The 26,142-nt window shown below is 40.5% G+C and overlaps 1 protein-coding gene across 1 annotated transcript in view; it reads left to right on the top strand.

The window, feature by feature from the left end:
• Window positions 1–26,142, top strand: part of ANGPT1 (angiopoietin 1) — a 217,551-nt gene that overhangs the window by 166,925 nt on the left and 24,484 nt on the right. The window contains exons 6-7 of the mRNA XM_072151330.1: window positions 1,159–1,260; window positions 8,078–8,244. Of these exons, the coding sequence (XP_072007431.1) occupies window positions 1,159–1,260; window positions 8,078–8,244 (269 nt within the window). The remainder of the gene's footprint in view (window positions 1–1,158; window positions 1,261–8,077; window positions 8,245–26,142) is intronic.

Below are 26,142 nucleotides of genomic sequence, written 5' to 3' on the forward strand. Positions count from 1 at the left end.
TGGTTTGGCTGACATAAATCTTTAGCACATGGAGATGGGACATAGGACACATACTCAACCTGAGGAAGGGCACGCCACAAGCAAGATCCATTTTTCTTCATCTTCCTCAATGAATGTACCGGTGTCCCGTCAAAGGATAGGAGCCTGCAGCAGTCCTAGTTAATATTACTTTGATGCACTACAAGCTGTTCAACATAATAGAACAAGGTGAGAGCGCACTTTACAACCTACCAAGTACTGCCATATAAACAGACCTAGAGAGGTTGTCCTATGAGAGCTTGTCACCCATCTTTTTTTCTTCTAGTACCTAAATAGTCTATATAGATTGGAATATTGGACCCCCGCTCTTGTGACTGTTAGGGTTCCAGGGATGGAATCCCGACAGTTATTCCCTAATAAATCGATAACTTTCAAAGTTGACTCTTAAAGGGAACCTGTCACCAGGAGACCCATTTTTAGCACTCCCCCAGTCCCCACAGAGCATAGTACATACACTGCCAAAGTGTTTTTGTATTAAAAATTGGTTTTACAGAAAAAAGATATGTTATATTTTACCTTTCATTAGCATCTGCTGTGTGACTAGGCCAGTGATGGCAAACCTTATAGATGCAGAGTGCCCAAACTACATCCAAAACCCACATATTTTTTGCAAAGTGCCGATGCGACAATTTAAACAGTAACTTATTACTCCGTGCTCTGTCACATGTTTAAATTGTATAGGCACCTGAGGACACCAATACAGTAGAAAGAAGGAGAAAAAGGTTTGGTTGTTGTGGTAGCTTCCTTCTAGGGTCCTGGGCTGCCTGGGACTGCAAGAGGACTTGAGTCCTGTCTGGCGAACTCTGCAGTGGGGTGATGGCGTGGGTGCCCATAGAGAGGGCTCTGAGTGCCACCTCCGGCACCCGTGCCATAGGTTCGCCACCACTGGACTATGTCCTTAAATGGGTTTGCCACTTTATAATTTTTTGTGATGTGTGTGTGTGGGGGACAGGATATGAGGTGATTTACTAATATACATCTAGTAATAGTTCTGCTCCGCTTTCCTGATATGTAAAGTGAAGCATCCTGTCTTTTACCTCATCAACCTCATGTGATCTCTTGCACCTCTTATTGTACCTTTATCACATGGCTAAATCCTTTTACTCTTCTCTGTTTTAGGTTTATTGCAACATGGAGACTGCCGGTGGAGGTTGGACAGTGATCCAGCACAGAGAGGATGGGACAGTAGACTTCCAGCGAGGGTGGAAAGAGTATAAAATGGTAAGTGAACAGTAGTCAACAAGAAATTGCAATTTAAAGGAAACGTCCATATTTTTAAATCTGTGTGATCATGGTTGATTCGAAACCCTGCAAGACTTGTGTTCAATATAAACTTTGTTTCTGGATATGTACCTAAGAAATTTACAATAGGTCATGAAATTTAAGAATTGAATAGGAAAACATGGAAACATTCGTTGCCAAGGATCTACTCCAACATCCCACTCCGGAAGCCTCTCAGTTTTCAATATTTCAGTCTACTTGGCCCGTGCTTCCACCATCGATAGTACTTCCTTTTGGCACACAAGTCGACCAAGAGTAAACTATTCTTTATATCCAGTGTATTCAGGAAGCTCCATAAAACTTATTCTTTTCTTATTTCATGTATATTATTTATTTTCAGGTCATTTATTAATATTTTAGTGCTGAATTTGTCTTTGAACTGTTTCTTGTGTATTTTAATGTAGGAACATTGTGCCATTGCACCTCAACTACAAATAACCGCAGATTTGATAAACATCTATGTAAAGCTATGTACACCATGATCAACACCATTGATGGAACAAAGTGGCAATGCAAATGAAAAAAAGAAAAGTATTCTAAGAAAAAAATGCATGAAAACTATGGCATCCTATTCACATTCTATTGCCTCTTCTCCTAGAGCAGTGGTTCTCAAACTATGGGTCGCGACCCCAGCGGGGGTCAAACAACCAAAACCGGGGGTCGCCTAAAACCATCGGAGCCGCAATTTTATTGCGTTTTTACTGCAAATCGCATGGTTTGGGGTCACCGCAACATGAGGAACTGTATTGCGGGGTCACAGCATTAGAAAGGTTGAGAACCACTGTCCTAGAGGCAGGCATCCATCTCAAGCATAAAAGAGCTATTCTATGTATCCCGTGCATTATAGCAAGGTGATGGGAAGTGTAAAGCTAAGTTATCTTTATAAGTTATATCTTTCCTCTTTTGGAGTAAAATCGTGCAAGGTAGAGATGAACAAATAGAATTGGACCAGATGGAATTACAAATTTCAAGAAAAATTTAATTTGGCACAAATCCGATTTTGTGGTGATTTGTGGTATCAAAGTTTCAAAACCAGGAGGTCCTAAAAACTCCTAGAGCCCTTTTACAGTGTGGCGTGGTTATTCGCTCTAATCACTGCAGAATTGCTGCTAAGATCAGGATGCTTTCGAAGAGTAGCTTTCCTAAGGGATCCACCAGGTTATGCCCTTTCTGAAAATCGGTGAGTGGGAGGACCCGCTTCCCCAAGGCCAAGTACATTTTCCAGGAAGCTGACTACTTTTTGAAATCCTTTTGGTCCTGGCAATAATTCTGCCACAACTAGGACAAAGTGCCAGTCCATGCTGGAAAGATCTCCAGGAGACCCTGCAATTGTCCTATTTCTCTATTTATGTCTATTATTAGGCTGTTCTATTCTCTTGCCAAGTCCATGCTCAGTCCATTGTGAGACCGGAAGGTCATGGAAGCCCTATTCCACTTCCTGGAGCCCTTTATGACAATACCTTGTGTCTCACTCCAATCAGGGCAGAATTTCTGCCAAGACCGGGAGGCTCTAAGAATGTTGACAGGACTTCAGAAAGAAGAGCATAGACTACAGGGGTGGTTCTGTTCTTCAAGCTAAGACTAGGAGGTTGTGGAATCTTTATTTAACCTATTTTCCAAAAAGATCTGGCGTTGTCTCTGCTTTTGCAGAAATTCTGAGCATTTACATTGGTAACGGGTGGCACCATGGCTGAATGGGATTGCCTGAGAAGGTAAGTATGAGCTGTTTATTATTTCCCTACCTCTGGGAGGCATATGTCCACATTTGCAAAGTCAATATACCCTTTTTGTGCTATTTACCATAAAATGGACACTGAGTTCAGAGGAGTTAGGAAAAATAGTTTAGAAACAACACAACACAGTTATTGGAGAAGATGCTTCATCATTGCTACAAATTTCATGGGGAATTCAACAATTTACAAAACAGACATGTCAGAAGTGGCGCCAAGACCTCTGTGAAAGAGCTAATCTCATCTCTGCTCCATCTCCATGGATTCCACAGTCCCAGGATTCCACAGACCACCTTGACACTACATCAATGTCTTCTTTCTTTTTATTTCATGAGAATGTTGACTGACGGCTCCTCTGGGTCTGGGATGAGCTGCTGGTGGTTCGCCAGATAATGGACTTTTGATGAAACAGCCTCTTTTATGATGTTTGCAGCCAATTCTTCTTGGAAATTTCACTTTGCAACAGCCAAAGGTTGCCAGTCCCTGGTTTAGGTCACTTGCAGGCATAAGATCTTCAGTAATGTCGGCCAGTTGTGATATTGAGGTCTATGAGATCTCTGGCGTGGTTGGGATGACTTCATTAGATGCATTCCTCTGATCGGGGCTGAGGTTTACATTGGAGCTGCTTCTGTCGTATAGCAGTCACCAGTAAAAGCCATAATTGTATATTTAATATGTCTGTTTTACATTACTTGATAAATTGCGCTGTATAATAGTATTTTTAGAAATTGTCCTTGTAGCTGGGACGTTGCCCTGATATATAGAACGGCTCTTACATGCTTGAGGTGGAAGGAGAATAAGCAGATGCCGGTAGGTCTAATGAAGGCTATATATAGAAGTCATGGGTGACAAACCACAGAAAATGCAGTAATTGAGAAGTACAAGATAATATTATTCTCAGTTATGATACAATCTTCTTTTTTTCAAGAAGGGTACCCCAGAAGTGGGCCATAGAGTGCCACTCTGATGGGAACTGCAGCAATCCCTGAGATCTGTAGTACAACCAAGAAGGTAGGAATTACTCTGCAGCATCCATAAAGGAAATGAAGCAATACTCTTTCATTTCTTCTAGTGGTTGTCTGGTATCGGAAATTCTTTAGGATCCGACTGAGTAAAAATGAGAAAGAAGTTATACTTTCCTTGATCCAATGCATCGCCTCCTGTCCATGTAGGTATATAGAAGCTTAGTGGAGGCATCACATCGACAGCACGAAGGGTACACCCTGTCGACGTGATGCCACCGATGTAGAAGGGAAGGGATTCGCTGCATCGGAGATAGGTAAGTATAACTTTTTTTCAGAATTTATTTTAGAAAAAATTCCGAATTCCAGACAATCCCTTTAAATCATTGGGGCACATTTACTTTCCCCGTCCAGTCGCGATCCTGCGGCGCGTTGTCCGATGCTGATTCGGGTCTGCTGGGATTCACTAAGGTCCGTGCGCCCGATATCCAGCAGGTGTCGCTGCTGCGCCGAGGTCTGCCGAAGTTCACCTTCTTCTTCCTGGTGCATGTAAGTGCTGATCTTGCGACACAAATTCTTTTTTAAATTCCGCGGTTTTTCCGAATCAGTCGGGTTGTCCGACGGCCACACCCCCGATTTCTGTCGCGTGAAAGCCAGCGCCGATGCGACACAATCCGATCGCGTGCGCCAAAATCCCGGAGCAATTCGGCGCAAATCGGAAATATTTGGGAAACCCGACGAAAGTGCGGCGTTCGGCCCCATTGTGTCCATCATATACAAGCAGGCCCGGTGACAGACGGACCTCTCTCCCCACTGTGACCTCTGGTGAAGCTCTCTGGATACTTTACTTAAGTCTCAGGTTGCAATAATCAGCTGTAAGATGTCTATTGATAATCCTTTTATTAATAATTTTTTAAATCCAATAGTCACAGGGACAACATTTTTCTTTAGTCGGGAGTTAGAATTATAAAATAAATCAGTTCTGATTTGCATACAAATTCAACTTAAGTACAAACCTAAAGAACCTATCTTATATGTAACCTATATATTTTAGGTTAAGTAACATTGCAAAGACATACATTATGATACTTGGTGGTTTTATGGTCTTAGTGCAAATGCAAGTGCCAAGTGCAAGGAGCCTTAGGCTCAGGGGACCCAGGTCGAAGACAAAATAGATATTTTTCTCCAAAAACTTTAAATTCTGACGCATATTTTACCCTGCGATTCATTAAATTCATTAGATTCATTTTTGCATATTATCAGCAGGTCCTTCTGATCCCCCATTCTTCTGTCTTCACCCTTTCCATAGGTTAAAATCCATAGTTAAAATCTGCAGCCGTAAAAAAAAACAGGTTGGGATTTGGATGCATGGAATTTGTCTTTTCTGTTTCGCTACAATTGTATCTCCACACCGGTACTCACAAGAAAATTGATAGCGGCTAACCTGCGATAAATTTTTATAACTTGTTTTAAGGGAAAATCTCTTTTTCCAGCCTATGAGTCATTGTAGCAATAGATGGTAACATCAAAAAATATTTCAAACAACTTTCTAATAATTGAAGTAAATTTGTGTTACAAGGTAAGTGATACAATCAGCTGGAAGATGAATCCGGCTTTCATATGTGCGGTAATTACTGTAATAGCTTCACCCATAGACTCCCATTACAGGTAAGTGAAATGTCAGGCGTCTGCTGTAAAGCTGATAAGAAGATGTATTCATAACATAACACAGGGAGATTTCAGCCTGGTTATTTCTGGAAAATGACATCAGCCTGAAAAGTATGAAAACTGGGTCTTGTGCAGGTGGTTTCTTTCATGTCATTTACAGTATAAACAATCATATGAGATGATACATAATGTTCCCCTGGTTATACTATTATTGTATGAGAATCAAGGGGAGGTTATAATGCAAGATTTAGGGTATTTTACAGTAGGAATCAGGTCTGGGGCATCTCATAGTAGCCAGGGCCGGCTCCAGGTTTCAGGAGGCCTGGGTGACAGAGCCTCAGTGGGCCCCTGGGTGACAGAGCCTCAGTGGGCCCCTGGGTGACAGAGCCTCAGTGGGCCCCTTTGCAATGAACTCATGTGTTGGCATTAAAAATTCAGAAACTAAAACAGTCTCCTGTTCCCTAAAATATCCCCTAGTTTATCATCCCAAACATCTGTCTCATGGTTATATTATGTATAGTCCCCTCATGGTTATTTTTTTTTATAGAACCCCTCATGGTTATTGATATACAGCCCCCCGCCCTCACTCCCTACGGATTAATTATATAAAGTCTTATGTTGGTCCCCCCAGCACCCTGCCCTGATAGTAGCAATCATACATTCTGAATGTTAGATGTGATTCTAGTGCTGCCATATAGAGGGCCAGGGTAGGTGATGGGTTTAATGTTACAGCAACTTCCATGAGGGGTTGATTTGGAATTTTTAGGAACCCCATGCAAGATTCTCTCTCTTTTGTTAAACTCTGTATCTTGGTGAATTGTGGGACCGCTTGAGGCGCTCGCCTTCACCTCCTCCCTGTCTAGTTTATTCTCCTCTAGCTAAACTTAAGTGAAGGATACTAGAAGGAAATGCAGAGATGGACGATCAAGTGAAGGAAATAGATGTTCATGCTCATGTTTGGTGTTTAGTGCCAACGCATGGCCATTTAAATGCCACCGGCGACTTTGCCAGCAATATTTAAAGAGTTAACACCAGGATAACTGCAGGAAGAGGTTGAGCTGAACTCAACTCCGAACTCGAATGAAGTTTGTGGTTGGGTCTGGGAGAACCTAACCCACATAGTTGTGGGTCCGGTGCACTCAACAATACTAGGGATGTGTGTACCTGTTCAAATTCGAGCTTGACCGAACCTAAAAGTTTAGTTCCAGGTACTGTACCAGAATGCTCACCCCCATCAGTTCATCCTGCAATTGGTTGCTTGTACTGATCTCAGGTGTTACCCTTTAAATGCTGCCGACGTCTTTGGAAAGTCACCCTCATAAAGTGAGCAAGCACTGGCGGTGGCTTTGCCAGCAGCATTTGAAGGGTTGAAACCCCTGCGATCGTGCCAGCACCGATCACAGGTCTTACTAGCTGGGGGTGGGGTTTATGGATGGTTACTATGAATGCCAACCCCAAACCTGATCTTCTGCCTGCAGTTCAGGTCCCACTCATCACTACCAGTCGCATTTCTACCCGGTGCCTACACCCTAAGCATGTTTAGGGTAGGCTACAGCGCAAATTTATGCCATATCAGCGGCCGGAGCCTCCTGAAAGATCTAGCACGTGCCAGGGGCACCATCATACCCTGGCGCCCTTAGCACCAATGGATGATAAATGTAGGCTAAAGGGTATGATGCTGACCCTGGCACGTACTAGATCTATCAGGAGGCTCCGGCTGCTGATATGGCATAAATTTGCGCTGTAGCCTACAGCGCAAATTTATGCCATACCTGTAGGGTAGCCTACAGCGCAAATTTATGCCATATCACTGGCCGGAGCCTCCTGAAAGATCTAGCACATGCCAGGGGCAGCATCAGACCATGTAGCCTACATTTATCATCCATTGGTGCTAAGTGCATCAGGGTATGATGGTGCCCCTGGCACGTGCTAGATCTTTCAGGAGGCTCCGGATGCTGATATGGCATAAATTTGCACTGTAGGCTACCCTACAGGTATGGCATAAATTTGCACTTTAGGCTACCCTACAGGTATGGCATAAATTTGTGCTGTCGGCTACAGCGCAAATTTATGCCTTATCAGTGGCCAGAGCCTCCTGATAGATCTAGCACATGACAGGGGCAGCATCATACCCTGGCGCACTTAGCACCAACGGATAAAAAATGTGCACCATAAGTTGTTGGATGAGTGAATGCCCATTGGCCAGTAATCCAAACATGTGATGTGATAGAAGCGATGAAACTCATCTATGGAGCACAACCAGCAGATTATAAAGACTGAGCTGTCAGTTCAGCAAGGAATGAACATGTATAATAACTCATAATGACCTCGTAAAAATCATTAAGAAATTTTTGTGCTCAGAAGATAAATGTGTGTTTCTGCTCTCTCTCTCTCCAGGGCTTCGGCAGTCCATCTGGTGAATTTTGGCTGGGGAATGAATTTATATTTGCAATAACCAGCCAAAGGCAGTACTTGCTGAGGATTGACTTAATGGACTGGGAAGGCAATCACGCACATTCACAGTATGACAGATTCCACATAGGAAATGAGAAACAGAATTACAGGTAAGAGATGTGATGGTGTGACTGAGTTATATATCAATCTACAGAACTGCCTAAAGTGCTCCAATAATGAGTGTAATAAAAGGGGAAACCTCTTGAGGAATGAGGCAAACGGGAAAGAAGCTCATTACATGTACATAACCCATAGCTTATAAAGAAGCACATCTATGGCATCATACAGGCACTTGGTCCTTCTGTAGATGGGTAGATCCAATTCTTGAAATATGGATTAAGTGATATGGTTATTTTCTGTAATGAATACTTTCTGGAGACCTGTGCCCCCAGCGGCATTTATTCCCATCGGCATAGTCATCTATAGCCATAACATGTACTTCTAACAGCATAGTCATCTATAGTCACGACATGTACTCCCAGCAGCATAGTCATCTATAGTCACGACATGTATTCCCAGCAGCATAGTCATCTATAGTCATGACCTGCACTGCCAGTAGCATAGTTTTATATAGTCTTGACCTGCAGTACCAGCAGCATAGTCATCTATAGTCATGATCTGCACACCCAGCAGCATAGTCATCTATGATCATGAACTGTACTCCCAGTAGCATAGTCTTATATAGTCTGGACCAGTACTCCTAGCATCCAAGTCATCTATAGTCATGATGTGTACTCCCACCAACATAGTCATCTATGGTCATGACCTGTACTCCCTGCAGCATAGTCATCTATGGTCATGACCTGTACTCCCAGCAGCCTAGGTGTCCATGATGTCGATCACTGCATGATGATAACAGCTAGTATCTCACAGTGGCATTGATGTACCACATATGATCTCATAAACTTTATCTGTGTCTACTATGGGGACAACCAGATACAAATAAAAGGGTACAGCTGAGAATTTCTGTCCCTTCATTATGGGAATTGGTGGGGTAATCGCACTTTTGACACAACTGTAATGCCCTACACAAAAGACTTACTTTAAGTGTCTGATCACTAAGGGTCCTACTGACCACAACAATGAGTTTCTTCAGTCCCCCAAATCATTGGAGCATTGGATGTGCATATGCTCCATCCATATCTACTGAACCACTGAAGAGAAGAGACCTGCGGCTCATGGAATTCTCTGGCTGGAGTCACAGGTTACATGTACTGTATACCACAACATCACTTAAACAGGGGACTCTCTTGTAACGGAGGCCGGGGGATACATAGGACACTAGTCAGACACTATTCTTCTAACCAGTCCTAAGCCTTGATTATGTGGTTACCCCTTAAAGAGGTTGACTAACATAATTTAGACAGTGTATGGTGTAACCGGACCCAAGACACAATAACATATCTTAACAATAATGTACCATTTGTGTACCATTCGTGGTTAATGCTGGTTATACGTTGCTTAGAACCTTGCAAATGCTTCAGATGGGGACAGAGCTTCCATATAAGGAATCAGAAGTATCTCAAAGTTGAGTGAACTTTATTTTCAAAGTTTTATCCTTATTTTAGTGGGACAACCCCTTCAAAATTTTGCATGAATAATACTTACTACAGGATAGAAGATACATATTTAATGATTGGTTCCACCAGTGGTGAAGAGATCAGTAGTCTAAAGTCAACCTGACCAAAAATATTTTTTTGTATTTTCACATTAGATTATAATTTTATTTTTAGCTTTTTACTTTATTGACCCTACAATTCCTTCTTCTCGTTGAATCAATTTCAGGAGAAGTTTCTTCTCCTGCGAGAGGTTAAACGTCTGCTCATGTTGCCTGTGGTTCCCTGACCTGTGGTCTCTTGTCTGACTGCTCTACAAGCCTCTTCATAATGTCAGACATGACCACATCAATTGTAGCTTAAAAGACCCAAGCCGTCACAGCCCCCATCTTAACTCGGCATCCCCTCACTTATCTGATACAAAGCTCTTTCTTCGAGGTATCAAGTAACAGTCACTTGAAAACCAATAAGCCATTTCCATCATGAAGGGTTTACATCTCCCCTTTAATAATGTCGTCTTTAAAGACAATTTATTCTCCAACCTATTCTCATACATAATGACTTTCCCCTGTGAAAAGGTTACTATAGGGACCCAAATCTCCAGGCGTCTAGAAGGAGCCATTTTTTTTTTCTCATGGCTGAGGACTTAATAGTTTTATAAATGATGGCTTAAGAAATCATGTCACGTCAGGAACCTGGAGGCGAATTTTTAAGTATCTAATCCTTTGTACTTTTTTTTTTGACGGGTTACTAAGAAACTGATAAAAAGAATCTTCAGGGGGTTATCGGAGCAAACAAGATGCTTGAGAATCTGACTTTTGAGCTCAGTGGTGATATGTTCATTGCTAACTACAGGCTATGAGGGCAAATGGAGGACTCTAACTACTTACATGGAATATTCTAGTCATATATATAATGTATATCTCAGGGCAGATTCTAGGCCATGGGTCAACTTTTTTAACAATAATGTTTTCAGTGATGTTTTTGTTACAGTTTATTGGGGGGGGGGGGGGTTATATGTATTTTTTTTAGTTTAGATACCTCTATACACTTTCATGTAATTTTATATAGGATTGTTTCAGTATCAGTATGGGACATCCAGACTTTGAAGTTGTTCCTGGTGCTATAACTTATACAGTCCATAGTTGCCACGCAGCTTAGCTACTAATAACTATTAGCTCTACTTCAATATTAAAGGGTTTTTCTATTTTCAGTGGAACACATATGAGGGACTGACTGCCATGTGGTTCCCAACTTGTTATGTACATCTGTGACTGGGACTTCCATAATCAATCAGTGGCCTTAGTGTTCAGAGGGACTAGTCTTCACCATTCTCTTACCTGTTAGAGGTGAGGCAAAGGATTGTACAATTCATCACATTTGTTTTTTTTTTCAAATGTCTCAAAAGTCCCAAATTTTGGTAATGCCAAACATTTGGGATCCCTCCAAATCTCAGTAGGCTGTGAAATGTCAGACCTCCAGTCTGGAGAAAAGGTCATGAAACCTAGTTGGGTGGAGCAGGATATTGACAGTGCCTGGAGACCAGAGGGGTGGTCTGATTGCTTAGCAGCTGAACGTTAACATCGTTAAACGTTAACATCTATACTATGGTAGAGTCCTAGGTCCCCAGCTAAGAATACTGATGACCATTCCTGTGAACCTCAGGAGGGTACATTAGGTAGATGACTTTCCAGAGCTATCACGCTTAACTTTCAATTATGAAAAGCCATCTGTCTACCCCACTGAGCAAATCATCAAAGTTTGGATTCCCAAAAGCTTGGACAAATTTTTCAAAATTGTCATGGTAATTGGAAAATTACCCCGCTAGTCCTCTTTAACACAGATTTCTTTCAAATCAAAAGGTTGTATCTCCCTTTTGTTCACTTTTCATGAATCTTTTCATTAGGCTTAGGTTAGGGTTAGAGTTAAGGTTCGCATTGAGGTTAGGGTTATCCCTAACTCAAATTCTAACCCTAATGCAAATCCTAATGAAAAAAAATGTAGAATCTGATACAAGAAAGGAATTTAAACAACAATCTGTGTTTTAAAAGACTAGAGGGGGTTAGATAGTACATAAAGGAACATCAGTTCGGTCTTATTTCATTCAAACCCAAAAAGTATCTTTAGAAAAATTTGTCGAAGCTTCACCGAATCGAATTTTGAATGATTCACTCAACTCAACTTGTCCGCGATAAGAAAGGCCAAATATTATTCCAGAAACTAGGGAGAAGAGCTGAGAGAGACACTTGGAATACGTAGATTTCCATACCTCCAGATCCGTCTAGACATTTAGGAAATCCTAAGACAGTGTTGGTTAGTTTTCTTACCATATTAAGATTCTTGTTTTCAGCTTCAGGGTTTTATCCAAAACCCAAGAAACATCCAGAGTGTATTGACACAGATGCCTTGGCGTCCTGCACATATATGCCAGCTGCTCCCCTGGGCCTCTTCGATGGTCACAGTCCGTTGATGCCAGTAGACAGAATGTGTGTTTTTGCTGGAACGCATTCTGTAATATTTTTATTATTTTTACATAGAAGTATTTGTTTTAATTTCTAATGGGTATAAACTCAAAAGACTAAAGTTTGGATAAACTATTTCCTCCAACTTATCACAATAAACCCCCTCATATAACATCTTTGCTAAAGGTCACAAAGTTGACCCAAAAAATGTTTCTTTACGGACTCATGCTGTTTGTTACGGTTTTTTTTCCCCGGTTATTTGTATTCGTTCGCTGTGATTTTCTGTTAGTTATTAGAAAAATCTCAGGCTTAAGACCCAAGCTCTTGTTTCAGAGCCAAATAAAGTAGCATGAGACTTGGGTTCTGCTCAAGCTGGGAAAAATACTCTTAAATTGTAATATTTGAAATAAGTGGTAACAGAAAGTAAGTGAACCCTTTGGGATGACTTGGATTCCCACATTGATTACTAATATAATGTGATTTGATAGTTATTATATGCCTCTATTATAGATAAACACAATATAACTAAACTATGTACATATAAATAGTTATACTAATCATGTCTTTAATTGAGCATACATCCACGGTGCAGGGAGGAAAATTAAGTGAACCCAAGAATTTAATAACCTACCGCTCCACAATTGGGCATCAATCACTTCCATAAAATTTTCTGTTGGAACATTCTACGCAATGTTAAATAGAGATTTCAGGGCACCATTATTTCGAGTCCTATTGTACCCCAGCATTGTAAAGGGTTTAAGGCCAGGAATATGACTTGTCGGGAATATGTCCCTTCTTTAGCTATTCAAAACCATTCTGCAGTTGATTTACTTGTCTACTGTCATATTACAGTAAAGTAAAAGTCAGTTTCAATAGATCTTAAGACTTGGTTAAGGTCTAGACATTAGCAAATCTTGGTCAAAGTGAAGCTCAATCTTAATTGCCTAAAAAAATCTGAAAGATTCAGAATTTCCTGGTGATTCGTAGTATCAGAGTTCTGAGATCGGGAATTTGTGGACATCATGAGCTCCTAGAGCCCTTTCCGCCATGGCCTGGCACTTTGTCCAATGTAGCCGTCATGTTGGAACCCTGGCTCATCCTGGGGGAGTTGGTTCTCCCACTGCAGCTCCAGTGTACCATAGTTCAACCAATTAAATTTGGACTGAATCAAATTTTTTTAAAATCATAATGAAACCAAGATGAATCCCAAATCTGCATCTGAGTCAAGACCAATCATAAGATCAACAGGTCTAAGAATGGCAAAGGATATCTCTCTCTGTAGAAGGCAACAGCAGGGAGGAAGTAAAGGGCAGCAGTAATTCATGTAGAGTTCTATTTAAAAGGGATTACTCTAATACCACTAAATATTGTAGGGACACTTGGGGTCATGGTCATGCATATGATAAGTGCCCAGGGGTGCAGCTTGTCTATTTGTAGCTATTCATATCTATATTCATTAAGCATTTGTGATGTCCCCTTTCTGAGCATCAAGTTTTGAGCCCATTAAGAAGATGACTGGAGCTGTCACTCAAGCAAAAAGGCTAGTGAGGGTTTAGGGGAGAGACTGTGCCCTGCATACAAGGGATCATCGGGCACCTACCCGGGCTCTTATATAATATAAGCGTCCAGGCACCTATGGTAGCAGCTTATGTCTCCACATCCAATCCATACAGTGGATGAAACCGTAAGAAGAAGACTCCACCCATTATATAGTCGCCAAGGCTGGTATTGCAGCTGAACTTCTATTAAAGGTAATCAGCTCCTTTGTACAGCTAGCTTCATTTCCCATATACTTTGTCAGTCTGGCCCGCCAAAGCATCAGGGAATCCTCCGATGGGCCCCACATTCCTACACTTTATAATGGGCCCCAAAGATCATTTGGAAGCAAATGGAGTAATCATTTGATATAATGATCTATATCATATATGATAATTCTAATATTATAGATTATTGATAGTACTAACGTGATATGATTTTTATGGTATTTTATGGTTGAAGGTCAGGCCCTCAAGATCACCACCTCTGATAGGCCCAACATCTGCCAGTCCGACTCTGACTGTATGGGTTAGCTAATCACACATACTGATGGCACTAAGAGAGGAACCAGAAAATGTCCTTTAATACTGTAATGCTAAATATGCAGTAAATATCCCTACCAAGTAATAAGATTGCCTAATATTAAGATGTGTACATAGCAAAAGTCATGTGGTGGAACAAAGGTCTTGTCCTTAAGAGTTTGGCAGTGGAATCACGGACTTGGCCAGTGTATAGCGGCTATCAGGATTCCACTAAATGATTGGTAAGTGATGCCAGGGGACCTGAAATATGTTTACATGTTATTAAGTGGCACATAATTCTTCTTGGCACATGGATTAACGTCACATAAATCTAAGAAATCTCAGTGAAATGTGATTTGGGCCACGCTACATATTCATACTCATCACCATTATTACTATGGTCAGGATTAATGCCTCCCCCATGAATTCTAAGAATATAGAAGACATCATATATGGCACCTCAGACACATCCCCATTCATATAAATTGTGTATGAGTATTTGGGAAAGGGCCAGGAGGAATAGTTATTGGCTGAATGAGAGATAACCAAAGTGCTTGACTCACTTAATGGGGCAGATCTACTTACCCGGTCCATTTGCAATCCAGCAGCGCGTTCTCTGCGCTGGATTCGGGTCCGGCCGGGATTTATTAAGGTAGTTCCTCCGCCGCTGAAAAGCATCGGAACGCGCTGGAGTTCACCGGCTCGGGCTGAGTGAAGGTAAGTGCAAGCTCCGCGACAGATTTTTTGTTTTAAATGCGGCGGTTTTTCCGAATCCGTCTGGTTTTCGTTCGGCCACGCCCCCCGATTTCCATCGCGTGCATGCCAGCACCGATGCGCCACAATCCGATCGCGTGCGCCAAAATCCCGGGGCAATTCAGGGAGAATCGGCGTATATCAGAAATATTCGGGTAATAAGTCGGGAAAACGCGAATCGGGCCCTTAGTAAATGACCCCCAATGTGATTTTTCGCAATAAACAATGCATTAAAGGGGTTTTCCTATCTTGTGTATTTATGATTAAAGAGGAGAGGACCCGTACATATTGCCAGATAAAGGGACCAACAGGCCCGGACACCCCATGGTTAATCACAGCCATGGCTAGTCGCTAGGGGGTTGACTTGCCACAGTGGCATTTCGCCCGCCAATCCCACAATATGTCTCGGTCAGGCAGCCAAACCTGAACGCCGAACCCAATGCGACCATTGGGTCCGCTGATTTCTTTTTATGATATATACTTTGGATATGTCATATGTAAATGGAAAACGTGGTCCTCACCTCCTACCTCAAGAACGGGGGTACTTAGACCCCTCTCCTTTCAAAGAGTATTCTTTGTTGTATGCTGAACCCCCCAAAGATCTGATATTAATTACCTATTCTACATGTGGGTCATCAGTATCAAAAATCTGGAAAAAAATACCCAGAAAGGGGTGTCCAAAATTTGCAAAAAAAAAATACATGACTACTTCCTTCCAAAAAAACGGCTCCACTCCTTTTTATGGTGTGTTCTGGTATTACATCTCAGCTGCATAGTAATAATGAATAGTTGCACTTCCAATCTCAGGTGTTAGGCTGTTTTTGAAAGGAAGTAGCCACATTTTTATGTTTTGCAATCCTGGTCAACCCTTTTAACATTTCTATAAAAGGCAAAATAATTCTGCTGTATAGAAATAATTACATAATCTATAGAAATAGTCACATATAATAATAAACATAAATGGTCATATTTGGAAAACAGCATTATATCTCCACCCAATAACATGAGGCTGTGTATAATGGCCATATATTAAAGAAAATCTACCACTAGGATTGTAAATTAAGCACACTGACATCCAGGTCTTTGCTTCATTTGAAGGATTTGCATTTCTTTTAGTTTCTTATGCCCTTGTTTTTTTTTCCCAAAAGGGCTTTGAAAATTATCCAAATGAGCCTAAGGGGCTCTGTGATCCATAGCTGTTAATTAAGTCTGGAGACCCTTAGGTTCATTTGCATACTTTTTTAAAGCCTTTTTTGTGAAAACCAGGGCAAAAAAAGCTAAAAGAAAAGCAGATCCTGCCAGAGGGTGCACACACCAGTATGTCAGTGTGCTTGGTTTACAATCCTTCATCCTGGTGGCAAATTTCCTTTAATAATAACACATAATGTACATGATTACAATGCCATTTACTTTGGCTTTATATCCTGATGTGTATGTATCTGTGTGCTAAACCCAAAGATATTATTGGGTGCTGCTCCTGCGGCATCTTATAATGAGGGGGGTGATGATAGAAGGACGGGATAATAGTTGGGATATTTCCTGTGTCATGTCTTAGGTTACATGTTCTTATTATGTTACATGATGCGGCCTGGACACAGCACAAGGAAATTTTAACAATAGCATCAAGTCATGTAAAATAATCCTCCTTACAGATGGAGCAGAGATTTTCTCATCACCTCTAGTTTTACGTAACACTTCAGATAAATTGCATTGTCGTGGCCATACTTGTATTTTATATTAGAGGAAACCGTAATGTAGCCAAAAAGTTTTACCGATTTTCCACAGTTCCCGACCTGATTATTTATTTATTTTTTTTGTTATTCAAAACTTTAGATTTTCCATTATTATCTAATGAATATCCATATTTTGTTTCATCTAATTACTGACATTTATTCATTAAAAAAAAAAAATGTTCAGTATCATACAATATAAAACAATCAAAATAGTTTTTTCTCACTGTAGTTTAAATATAGTAGATAAATATTGTTTATTTTTATTTAGGGGGGGGCGAGGATGCAGGGCTTGAAATTCTAATCATTATTATTAGCGTCTTTCTATTTTTATTTTTTAATAATTTTTCTTTATTCTATACTATTTTACACATTGTGCTTTTTACAAGTATTTTATTGCTGATTCTTCCCAACTGGGATCAAAATATTAGTCCCGGGACAGAGGGTTGTACTGCAGAGCTAATCTCTGAGTCTCCTAGGACCCTGCAGTATTTGCTGTCACATGGTCACCAGGCAAATTAGTAATTCGGACTCTGCCCTCTCTGTGGGGAGTCCATAGCCAATTGACAACAAATATGTGTGTCCCCCTCCTGCAACTTTTTTCAAACATGTAATTGGTAGCCTTTAAAAAAAATGACAAAATTGCAGATACATCACAGGTGATTCAAAACTGTATGTTTCTTACTCTTTGGGGTCAAGGTCAAACATAACTAGAGGTCGATTTGTAGAAGCTTTGTTTAATTTTTCTAAAGATTTGGTTCGGGTCCGAAATCTGTTGGGTCTAAACTGATGTTGCCGAAAATTGGTTTATAAGCCTCTAGATTTTTAGATCTCTTTTCATAAATTTTAAAAATAATTTTTAATTTGAGGATGAATTAAGCCCAAGCCTCAAGCTCCTGCAATTTCGAAAAAAAGTTGTCAAATCAAATCAGAAAAGATCCCGATTTGATGCATGAAAATGCCAAATTTGTATCGAATCTACGAACCAACAGATAGATTCGCTCATCTCTACGTGCAACTTGTAATTGCATGTAAAAATTATATAATTTCTAGAATTTTTGTGATAACATTAGATCACATTTCACAATGAAACAGCATTTACATTAATTTCAAGACCAACATAACACCCTAATAGTTTTGCATGACAAAGAGCGGGATAATTTTTCATATCTCTACTTGTTTTGGCTCGTTTTTGTCTTTTTTCCATCTGCTATATTTGTAATTTATTAATTTATTACTTTTCCCTTTTTTCAGATCTCTTTTTGAGACATTTGTTACAAATGTCTCAAAAATGTTGCACAAATGTCACAAGTCACTTCTTTTCATTTTCTTTCATTCACTTCTTTAAGTTTTCCTTAAGTATAGTTTCATTTTTTTTGCGTAAAAAAATTATGCAAATTTGGGACAATTTGAAAAGATTAATTTCATTTAGCACATCTGAAATGGAAGATAAAAAAATGTCTGGCAGACTTCAGTGCACATTTCAAAAGCCCCCCCAAAGGCACAGAAAATTGCAATGCGCCAAAAAGAGTTGCAAAAATGACAGAAAAAAAAAGGAAGAAAAATAAAGATAAATGACCCCCTTTAAGGACTCGTATTCGACTGGCATTCACTTACCCTTGATTTCATACTTGCTGCGCTCTTCATGCCAACAAAAGTTACACATTCGCAAAGCGGACCCCCCAAGCAGCATTGAGAGCATAAATGGCGCTGAGGTCTAGGTGCACTCATCGGCCTAAGCAGGGATAAGTCATAGATATGTAAAAACCATGATTAATGAGTAAATGCCTCCTGTGTGGCTTCACCCCCGTGTACCCAGCTGAGCCTCTAAGCCGTATTGAGTGATGTCTCCATTAAATGACAAGACCAAATGGGCCACATTTATAACAGTGACAGCTCCTCAGGGTAAGAGATAGCCGCTACGTTACTTGTTTCTAGAGGAAACATTTTTGGGATTTTACGGACTTGAATGTCACAAGAAGTCATTTACCCCTGAGAGATGTGATCTCTATTGATTCTGTGAAGTCTTTAGAACAATTATTACTTTTAGATGAATCATTTAATATTATTTGAACGTATTTCACGGTTAACAATATTTTTGGAAAAGTTTCTTTAAAAATGAGATGGCTGCTTTAGGAGAATCAGCTACCTTTTCACTTTTGTAACTATCCTGTATGGAAATAACTCACACCCATGGAGTACAACATGTGGACAAGTGAGTGATACCACTTTAGAATGGAAAAATTTTGTTATAGAGGTGACTTTGAACAAAACATTGGTCTTAGATTAGCCAGGGTCAAGATTTCCAAAACCTCCAATCTTGTAGGGTGTTTTCGTGTCACAGCGTGAAGTGTATGACAAGAATGGTAAAGATCATTCAGCTGTGGATGCCACCAAATTGTAGATGAAAGGTATCGGGGAATGTGATTTCAGGAATCAGCACAGTCAAGGATATACAGCAACTCAATACAATGATGACCAACTAATGTGGCCAGATGTACAACTTGTCATTCCTTAGCACAGATGGAATATAACAGCAGGTGTCCACTTCACAGGTCTCTACTGAGTAAGGGAAACAGAAAACCAAGACTTCAATAGGCAAAAGAGCAGTGAAAAAAACATCCCCCGGTCAGATAAGTCTAGATTCCTGGTGTACCATTCTGATGAAAGAGTAAGAAGGTGGCACAAGTAGAACGAAGAAATTAACTGTTCCTCTCGGTTTATCAAAAGCCAAGACTGGTGGACGTGAAATATTGAGGTGAGGATTTTTCTTTCGATAAGACCTGGCTATACGTTGATGAATTAGTCTAGTTCTGAAGGAGAAGTTCAAAGGAGGTCCAACGCCCTACTAGATGGATGTCTTCAATATACTGGCGATTGAGTGTATATACAATTATAAAGCTATTCATTAGACTCCAGGTCTTCTGACTTCTCCTGAATTAGATTATGACTAATAAAAGTTGTATAGAAGAATCATAATTGTAGCTCTGCAGTATAGTGTAGACTGTGAATTAGGATCTGTGCATACATTGCCATATAACGGACAGATTTGCAGATGTGCAAATTTGCCTAGCTTCATATCCATTAAAATCTGGCAGGTACACAGATAAGCTCCGGGCTGAGAATCAGCCTATGTGTTTCATCTAATGTCTTTACTCATGGTTAGAGTCCGTTTCAACATCCCACAATTTCCACAATTTTCTACACCAAAAGGTATCGATACATTTATTTTTTTAATAAAAAATGCACCCAAATGTTTTGTTGCAATGGCACATGGTTTTTTGGTGCACCGTGTCATGGCCACTTTCTACTAAACTTTTCCCTTTTCCCTGTAAACTACCGGTACTTTCATTTTGTACAATTTATAAAAGTGTTTCAAAATTATCTGAACCTCTGAAACACAGGATGAATCTGGCAGCTCATTTTTTTTAAACATATTAGTAAATCTCCCAATTGTATTTAACAATATTAGATATGTTCAGATTTGTGCTCAATGGAAAATATGAAATAGACTCCAAAAGGTGAAGCTTAATTGAAAGAATATTATAATGAATCCCATGGCCAAAGAAAACAAGGTTGGACCTCTCCCTCCATCGGGGCTGACCCCATCATTTAAGGTGTTTGGCACTGGATTTAACCAAACAGCTGGTGGATCAGTAATGACTGAATAGTGACATCTATAGCATTTCATAGATATAGTGATAATCTCATCTGGTGACTTTCCCATGTTCAGATTTACGTATTGGTTTGAAACACCAGCCAAAACATGACAAGCAGTCAGTCTAATAGAATGAGTCGAGTCTTGTCCCTATGGATATGATCGTTCTGCTCATATGATGTACATTGCCATTGTTTTGTGTAATGCTATCTGCCGGGGAATTTAGAAACCCAATCAATGGAAAGGGCTCCGGATAATCGGGCGTATTATGTCCAATGCGTGATAAGTTCTTGAGAACTTTCTTTCCTATTATAGTTTCTTCCCTTAAAAAATTGGAAATAATTTGAGAGTAAACTTTTGTGAACTGATCCAAGTGGTGAGACTCTTACAGATCACAAGAACAGGGGGTCCGATGTACCCCCGTTGGAGGCCTCGTCGCTCCCACAGCCGGTCTCGGTAATCTCAGCACTCGGTAATCTCCGTCAACTCCGTAGAGATGAACGTCAAGTTAAGCCCTATTCTGTGGGAAAACCCCTTTAACTATAGTGTGTGCCAGAACCTGATTTCATAGAATTGATCCAGGTGCACAGATGTCTCTTAGTATATCCAGCCCACCGTCTTGAGAAACCTCCCCTTTGTTGTACTATCAAGAAGACAAGTCCACTTTATTCTTTAGGTCAGTGCGATCAGAGACACTAAATGTATATGGTTTTGTTGCTTCTTACCACTTTTAAAATTGATATTTACATGGATACCACTGGGAGAAATAGATGACCCTTCTATCACCTTTTATTAACATTTTTATTGGTGGCAAAATTGTGAAAAAGTGGTGAGGTGGAATTTTTTTACTTTTACAGCATTTTACTAATCTTTTTTATATTTTGCTAGATCAAGTATTATTTGTTATATGTGTTCTCAAGGGATGAGTAGATCCATTGAAGTTCGGGTATGGCCAAACCTGAATCTCAAAGTACAGTATTTTTCAGACTATAAGGCGCACCGGAGTATAAGGCGCACCATCAATAAATGCCTGCTAAAATGTCTAAGTTCATATATAAGGCGCACTGGAATATAAGGCGCACCGGATTATAAGGATGAGTGACCAGCAGGTGGCAGACCTGTGCACAGTACAAGGCAGCTGTTGTCTGTAAGTGCGGTTCATATATAAGGCGCACCTTTGATTTCTGAGAAAATCAAAGGATTTTTTGTGCGCCTTATAGTCCGAAAAATACGGTAGTGTTAGGATTCTGGTACTAGACCCAAACCTCACCAGCTAGCACCAAGTGTGGGTGTTAACTCTTTAACTGCAGCGGGCATTTAAATGGACAGCAGCTATATGTGCTTTCATTTTGCCAAGGACTGTTGCTCACAGTGGCCCCACTCATGCACCATACACTTTTCCAGTGGCTTTGTCAGTGGCATTTAAAGAAATACCACCCGGAATCGGATTTAGCAGTGATTTCCAATGTTACCGGCGGAATCAGAAATTTTCGTCTAATATGAGATCATTGGTGTCTGCCCGCAGGTGTTTTTGCCTTCCTCTTGATCAACACAGTAGAAATATAGGTTGGAATTTTGTCTTTTTTTACTTACTATCTAATTCAATCTGTGAGAAATATAGAAGACCAATAAAGTCTTTTAGGTTATTTGTCAAATGATTGAATAAAAAAAGTGCAAATAGCTGCTGGACCCCCTGTTGGAGTAAGTTCTCTGTAACTCTGTTGGGCCAATCCAACCCTTGTTGGCGTCAACAAGCTAGCAATGATTGTACAACAGACAGATATTTTGTCTTCACCCTCTTAATATAGTTCCTCGACATACTCAACATGGCTGTCATCAACCAGCATTAGTCAATAAATGAGCTTGTCTTGGGATAACAGTGATTCAAGTTTCCTGTGTTTATTTGTCTAAAATTTGGTTCAATTTGATGAAAATTTAAGTGTTTCGGGGGAGAGTTTTCAGTGGACATCAGCACGGCATCACTTGATATCTTGTTAACAACACAGTAGTATGACCACATAATAAGCCTTGTCTAAACAGAAGAGCCGCTGCGTGGAGTGAGAACACGCCAGTCACATATGGTCTCACTGTAAGCGTGTTTATTGTTCTAATGTGGTATAATCCTCCATCCCAATATTGCTAATAGCAGCGTTAGACAATGGCAAATAAAAGACCCCTATTAGAAATCAGATATTTTATGTTGACGGATCATTAAATTTAATGAGTCATATAATGTGGTTCGGGAAAACTGGCAACGGATGAGCCCTAACATTCTTCTCATTGTTTTACATTTCAATAAGAGTCTGAAGTTATATGGAAATTTGTGGATAGAAGTTTGCCAGTGGAAAGTAAAAGTTTTTTGTGCAGCTTCTTCGAAACAACTCCCCACAATACCATCTATAAATGGTCTTCGATTGGGGTGGTCTGGTCAAAGAAGGTGGCTGGTATTAATAGTGAAAAGTATGTTACGGTAAATCTGGCTCGGATGAGGGGTGGTCTTCTCCAAGAAGTTTTCTCTGGATAATTTACAGTTTGTATTTTTGAAATCCCTCCTCTGCCTCCTGCGGGGTTATCTTTCCTGTGGGAGGCTGAATGTTTGATTTTTACACACCATAGAGAAGGTGGAGAAAGCAAGTGATACCTCTTAAAGGGGTTAACCCAACACTACAGCTTATTTATCTATGCTCCAGAAGTAAGACCCCTACCTTTCACAAGAATGGGAATCCATTGTTCCTCAGTCACTCCATTCAACCCTATGGGACTGCCTAAGCAGCCAAGTGTTGTACTTGGCTATCCATGGCAGCCTTTCCAAATGAATGAAGCTATGTCCCTCAATTCAGTTAAGGCGACAAAGGATAGGTGGATTTCCATGGGTCAGAGCCCTCCATATACCCTCAACACATTCCCTTCGATCTCCATCCATTGTTCCAAATGCACCGGTACCAGTCTTCAGGGTTGTCACTTGAGGGGGTGCAAGGATAAGATTGTATCCAAGCCCGGAAGCCTTAGGAGGCCCATAAAATGTATTTCATCCATACAAAGAGACAAGTAGTATAAAGAATACATTATGTTTGGAATGGCGTACTACATTGGGGCCCAGAGGCATGTCAATATCCTTGCCAGTCCTGTCTATGTGCTAGATGGCCGCCATCTAGACTGCTACATATTCTCTCCTAACAATGAGCACAACCGGCAATGTGCAGCTTCAGCTCTTTTCATCTGTCCCATAAGTCTTATTATGTTGATACGGTAATTGTAGCCAAAATCCGGAGGTGCTAGATGCCTGTTATCATTTCCAGCTGACTACTGTAATGAAACACTATAATTCCTTGGTGGTTTTGAGCCTTGGAGCAATGTTACGTTAATGACATGTAATGTTTTTCAGCAGCGTTAATTCTTTGCTTTCTTACTGTATGACTTACTAATGACTTATGTTCCTGTTCTTCAACCACAGGGTCACGCTAAGTAGAAATATGCTACTATGTGTGATGAACTTGCCTAATCTCAGCCTAATGATGATAATATTTATGGCAGTGGATGCCAAGATACAGATGTAGCCGCCGACAACGAATGGCGTGTTATATTCTTTACGAAAATCTGCCCCTGTTGTGCACAGTATCGCAAACAGCCCCTCTCTAGACGAAAGGCTTCGCCTAGTACTGCACCTCAGCCCCATACCCTGTAGTATAGATGAGGCATTCCTGAAGGTTATTACTAATAAAGATATACTGAAGGTTAATGTTTTGACTGTAAACAACCCATATCAGTGTATCTAGAGCTCTATTTAGATGGTTACTGCATTTCCTAAAGACAAAAAAACATAGTCAGAGAAACTCTCCTCTGGTTGTAATTGTGACCTACAAAGCCAGCTACGTCCTCATAAATTGTATCTGCTGTCCTTTCTAATCGCCTGCTGTACTGTGCAATCTTGTACTTTACATGCTACCTCCAGTACTGGCAGACAAATTTTACTGTATTTCCCAAAGTACTGATATTTCCCCCTGTAAAATATTTCAAATTTGGTTAAAGGGATTTTCCTGGAAACCTGGAAAGCTATGTGAGAACCGAGGTAGAAAGTTCACGGCTTTTGGTTCCAGAATCACAAAGTTCTTTGGTATTGTTGACTTGGTTGGAAGTATCTAGGGGTACCGGACTCCAACCTCCTGATATCTCATTTGGCCGTCTGTACTCTTGCACACTCAGGCCCTGCCCGGCGTGGAATTGCACTATAACCTGTGCCTATAGGGCACAGGCTATAGCTACTCTGCTGGTGCAGGGCTGGTCGACTTCACCTCCTGGCCTGCATTCTTGGTGTAGAGATTAATTAATACAAATTTCATGTAGTTCGCTAACATTACGATTATTTCAGTGCTTGTACACCAAAACAGTGACATACAAGCCCTGACAAATCTCCCCCAATGAGTCCAGCTCGTGATAATGTGAACAGTTACATTCATGACAGGCTGGAGCATATTGTTCTACACAGTTGTCTGTTGGGGAGGAGGCTTAAACAGTAGAGAAAAGAACCAGCTCAACAAGGTTATCCAAATATCTATTGGGGAGAAGCTGCGTATGCTAGAGAAAATCTGTCAAACCACATGCCTTAGGAAATTTGACACCATTGCGAAAAATGGCACCCACCCACTACACGACACACTACTGCAGCAACGGAGCAACATAAGCCATCGCTAACGTCCAGTGTATTGCCGCACCACAAGGCTCCACAACTACTTCATCCCGAAGGCAATAGAACCATTTTATCATATGATAGCGAAAGCTATAAAATAAACCCTTCCCCATCCCCCAAATAGTAAGGTAGCAATTGATTGTAATATTATTTGTGTTGTTTATTATGTGAAACACTGTTCATGCCTTGCTTGGAGTAATGATGCACAAAACAATTTCCCAACGGGATTTACAAAGTTTTATTCTATTCTACAATTGCCATCCACCTTTCCAGTAGAGAGGCTGCTGAAGGGAGTGAGAGACACTAGTAGAGGATATTTATGAGTAGAGTTGAGCCCCAGCCCCAGACTCTAGACAAACATTATAATGCTAAAATAAACCAAATGAAAAATAAACTCATGTGATCTATAAAGAGCAAGTAAAACAAGCGGCCATGCGTCATTACGTCCTTGTGTATTCAGGTGACTTTTTTAAGGCTGTTCTGGGACATTTGCAGCGAGGCTCCAGGAATTAATCCTTTTACTTCATATTTCTTGTTTTTATGGTTTTCCTGCTGTTACAAAAAGGACTCTTTAGTAGTAAATCCTGGGTATTAAGAAGTTCCTGCGTTCTAAAATGTCTACCTGTGCTTTTGACCCATCATGCGCCGGTTAATGATAGTTCTATGATGTTAAAGGGGTGTTTCCATGAAGACAAGAATCTTAAATATATTCAGGATAACAAAATATCACATTCTCTAATTCATTGTTATTAACAAAAATACATAGATTTCATAGATTTAATTCCAACGTGTCTCTATCAGTCCTGGTTTTAACAATTTGGGATATGACTGGGATTGGATTCTTCTCATGAATAGCTTCTCTTCTCTGCACACTACAGTGCTCTCTGCCATTCTGCCCCTCCCCCCGGCATTACAAGACCAGCTCAGACACAGACACATACTGCCAGCAAGCAGCAGTATGAGGAGACTTACTCTACAAGCTACAGACAGATAAGGTCTTTATCCAGGGGAGGGGGGCATATAGCAGAGCTGTGTGTGTTACCAAAGCTGAGATTGTCATTGGGGCAGATTTATCACAACAGAATTGTTCTAGTTGTTCTTGGCA

Source organism: Engystomops pustulosus, chromosome 5 (assembly GCF_040894005.1).
Source record: "Engystomops pustulosus chromosome 5, aEngPut4.maternal, whole genome shotgun sequence".
NCBI lineage: Eukaryota > Metazoa > Chordata > Amphibia > Anura > Leptodactylidae > Engystomops > Engystomops pustulosus.